General features: G+C 43.1%; 1 protein-coding gene across 1 annotated transcript; it reads left to right on the top strand.

Annotated features, from left to right (window-relative positions):
• Positions 1-214: 214 nt before the first annotated feature.
• Positions 215-2,800, top strand: LOC123098058 (uncharacterized). The gene is made up of 5 exons (XM_044519936.1): positions 215-320; positions 602-705; positions 1,098-1,946; positions 2,078-2,242; positions 2,329-2,800. The coding sequence occupies exons 1-5, from the start codon at positions 215-217 to the stop codon at positions 2,731-2,733; spliced, it is 1,629 nt and encodes a 542-aa protein (XP_044375871.1). The 3' UTR covers positions 2,734-2,800.
• The last annotated feature ends 251 nt before the right edge of the window (positions 2,801-3,051 follow it).

Genomic DNA, 3,051 nt, shown 5'->3' with positions numbered 1-3,051 from the left:
GGAATACTTACCACTATACTACAACGACTTTCGATGATATTTAAATTAGAAAAGATAGAAGATTACATCAATAAGTTACGTTGTTAGAACTCAATATGTATAAACAGGTCCGTGTTGGAGCTCGATCAGGAAACGGAACCGCCACCAGAGACGGCCAAAACATTGGCATATATATAGCCGAACTTCCCAGGCTCTCACGCTATAGATCGCGACGATGTCCAACTCCCCTTCTCGTCGGCACCTCCCACCTGCAGGGCCTTCTTGGTCTGCGTCGACGGCAACCCGTGAAGACGACTGCACCACACTCTCTGCAACTGCAAGTATGTCTCCGCACTCTCCAACCCATCTCGGTTCTTCTGCTCCAGGCGAAAATTCCTTGTTTTTTTGAAGGTTCAGCTCTTGAAATCCAAAATTCATCCCTGCTATCCTGGCTGGCTATTTTGAACCTTCAGGTTTTGGCGCACCAAGTTTCTTTTCCCCTATCTTTCCTTGTTCAAGTGTAGCTCCCGTTCATGGGAATTCATAATTCTTTATCGCGAAGTCTGAGTTGCATAAGGAAAAGTGACGCTACTTGCTTACAAGCTCCTGGGTATTATTGCAGATAGTTTACCGGAGACTTTGTTGGCTGAAACACATAGTGCATCTCGCCAACAACAAGGTGCCCGAAATATGAGACCAGGACCTGTTTTTGAGCAACTACCAGAGGTATACATTCTTGCTGGCAACCGGATCCCGAGAAAAACTGATATCACATGAATATATGGTGCATCTAGACCTAGGAATTTTGCTTGCTTTTTGTGCTAATATAAGATCTCAATGTGATGTCAAGTAAACTGTAACCATGCTTGTTTCCATAAGAACCATTCATCGTGAATCGCAACAATGGTTATACATGTACTCCCTCGTTCCCATATTAGATCAAGGACTTATTTAGCAGTGTCCATGAACTGTCAACTACATGCACAAATTAGCAAGCTATATAAATATGATTTTGTTGTATAAATATGATTTTGTTGTTTATATCTCAACTACGTACTAGCTAAAGTTAGCTGCTAGCTACAATCTAACTGTTGAACTTGTCAACCTCGATTTTGCAGGAAATTCTACATTATATACACTCCCTCTTGACAGTGCAAGACGCAGCTCGTGCTGCATGCGTGTCTCGTGGACTTCTACATGCCTGGAGATGCTATTCCCACCTTAAACTCAACGAACATACGCTTGGATTGGCTGATAAGACAGTTGAAGAACAAAAAACCTATATCATAAAAAAAGTTGACCAAATTCTTGAAAACCATCACAACAATAGGGTTAAGGTGGAGACACTTAAACTTAGACTTGTACATGGCTCTTATGGCCACATCAAAGCCTCCAGCCTCAACAGGTGGCTCCAAATCACCGTCAAGTCTGGGATAAAAAAACTTGACTTGTCAATACCTTTACAAATCAAGAAAGAATACAACTTCCCGTGTGCCGTCTTGTCTGATGAGGCAGCTGCAAGTTCAATCAAGTCTCTCCACCTCCACGGCTGTGCTTTTACTCCCACGTCGTCACTTGGTATCTTGAGAAGATTGACATGTTTACATTTGTTTTCTGTCCGGGTTACAGAGGAAGGGTTACGGTTCTTGCTCTCAAAATCTCCTGTCCTAGAGAAGTTGGACATGTACTTTTGTAGGGGGATAGTATGCTTGCGAATAGCTTTCACGTTGCAGCAACTCAAATACCTTAGTTTGATACATTGCACAGGGCTACAGTCAGTACAGATCGATGCCCCAAAACTTTGCTCCTTTCGCTCTGATGAGATTGGGATCCTGAAAGAAATTTGTTTGAGAAATTCTTCTCAACTTAAGAATGTAGATTTGTCGAGCATTTTTTTCTCTGATGCTCGTGCCAGACTTCCATCCATCATACCTAATGTTGAGAGTCTTATCCTGCAATCACGACAGGTATATGTTTCTGATTTTAACATCTTAATGACCAAACCATATAGATATGTTTAAGTATACAATGTACATTAAATGTGTGTGATTATATATACAGCCCATTTTAATTAATAATGGGGTTCGTCCTTATTCAGATTGTCAACATCTCATTTCCAATGCAGCCCTCCAAGTTCCCCTACCTCAAGAACCTGGAAATCGAACTCCATCCAGCAACAATGCCCTTCCCTCCAAGCCATGACATATTTTCTTTGGTTTCTTTTCTTGATGCTTCTCCGGTCCTGGATTCTTTCATCCTACCGGTAAGTCAATATTCATAACACTCAAAGCTATCCACGACAAATAGTGTGTTACACTTTTTTTATTACAACAATGGCACTACATGCAGGTAGAGCAGGATGCAACTACACCCGATCTCATTTCTGGAGAGGATGATGTGTATACTAAACGAAAGCTAGAGTACCGACACGACCATCTCAGGAAGGTGCTGATCACATGGTTCTGTCCATCCCGGAGCCTGGTCGAGCTCACGATCCACATCCTTGAGAGTACAGCTTCCCTCGAGCGTCTGACGTTGGACTTGACCTACGGCTATGATAGGAGGTGGGGTACTGTTGGCAGATGCCCCGCCTCAACAAAGAATGGCCTATGTTTGTCAATGAGCAAGAAAGATCTTGCGGGAGCTCGTAGAGGAGTGGAGATTGCGGGTCAGTACATCGTGGGGAGAGTTCCCACCAATGTTCAGTTCGAGGTCCTAGGGCCTTGTACCCAATGTCATAGTGTCGAGCGGTAGGTATATACGGTTACCAATGTGGCTGGTTCGGATTATAGAAAATTTCATGTGTTTCTTGTCGGTATCACCAAACAATACATATTTTTTTGATAGCACAAACGAGTTGGCTTACCGCTGCCTCTGGTTGTAACTAGTTTCCTTCATCAAGTGGCAAAGGGTTGGCTTGCTGTTTCCTTTGTGACTGCCAGAAACTTTGATCAACCGGCAATGGGAAAAAAGAGAGGTGGAGTTGCAAAGCCGTGAAAGGTTGTCTTACTGTTGCCTCTGGCTGTGACTATATGTGTGCATTGCTTTGATTAACTGTTGGCAAGAGGTTGG

This window comes from Triticum aestivum, chromosome 1B (assembly GCF_018294505.1).
Source record: "Triticum aestivum cultivar Chinese Spring chromosome 1B, IWGSC CS RefSeq v2.1, whole genome shotgun sequence".
In the NCBI taxonomy this organism is placed as follows: Eukaryota; Viridiplantae; Streptophyta; class Magnoliopsida; order Poales; family Poaceae; genus Triticum; species Triticum aestivum.
The sequence above is the reverse complement of the archived record's forward strand: the minus strand, read 5'-3'. Positions and strand labels throughout refer to the sequence as shown.

What these genes read in the sequence shown, in the direction of transcription:
- LOC123098058 (XM_044519936.1), top strand. Translation starts at nt 215, where the DNA reads ATGTCCAACTCCCCTTCTCGTCGGCACCTCCCACCTGCAGGGCCTTCT. An exon ending in CACACTCTCTGCAACTGCAA is followed by an intron (nt 321 to 601) that starts GTATGTCTCCGC and finishes GTATTATTGCAG; the next exon opens with ATAGTTTACCGGAGACTTTG. An exon ending in TTTTTGAGCAACTACCAGAG is followed by an intron (nt 706 to 1,097) that starts GTATACATTCTT and finishes TCGATTTTGCAG; the next exon opens with GAAATTCTACATTATATACA.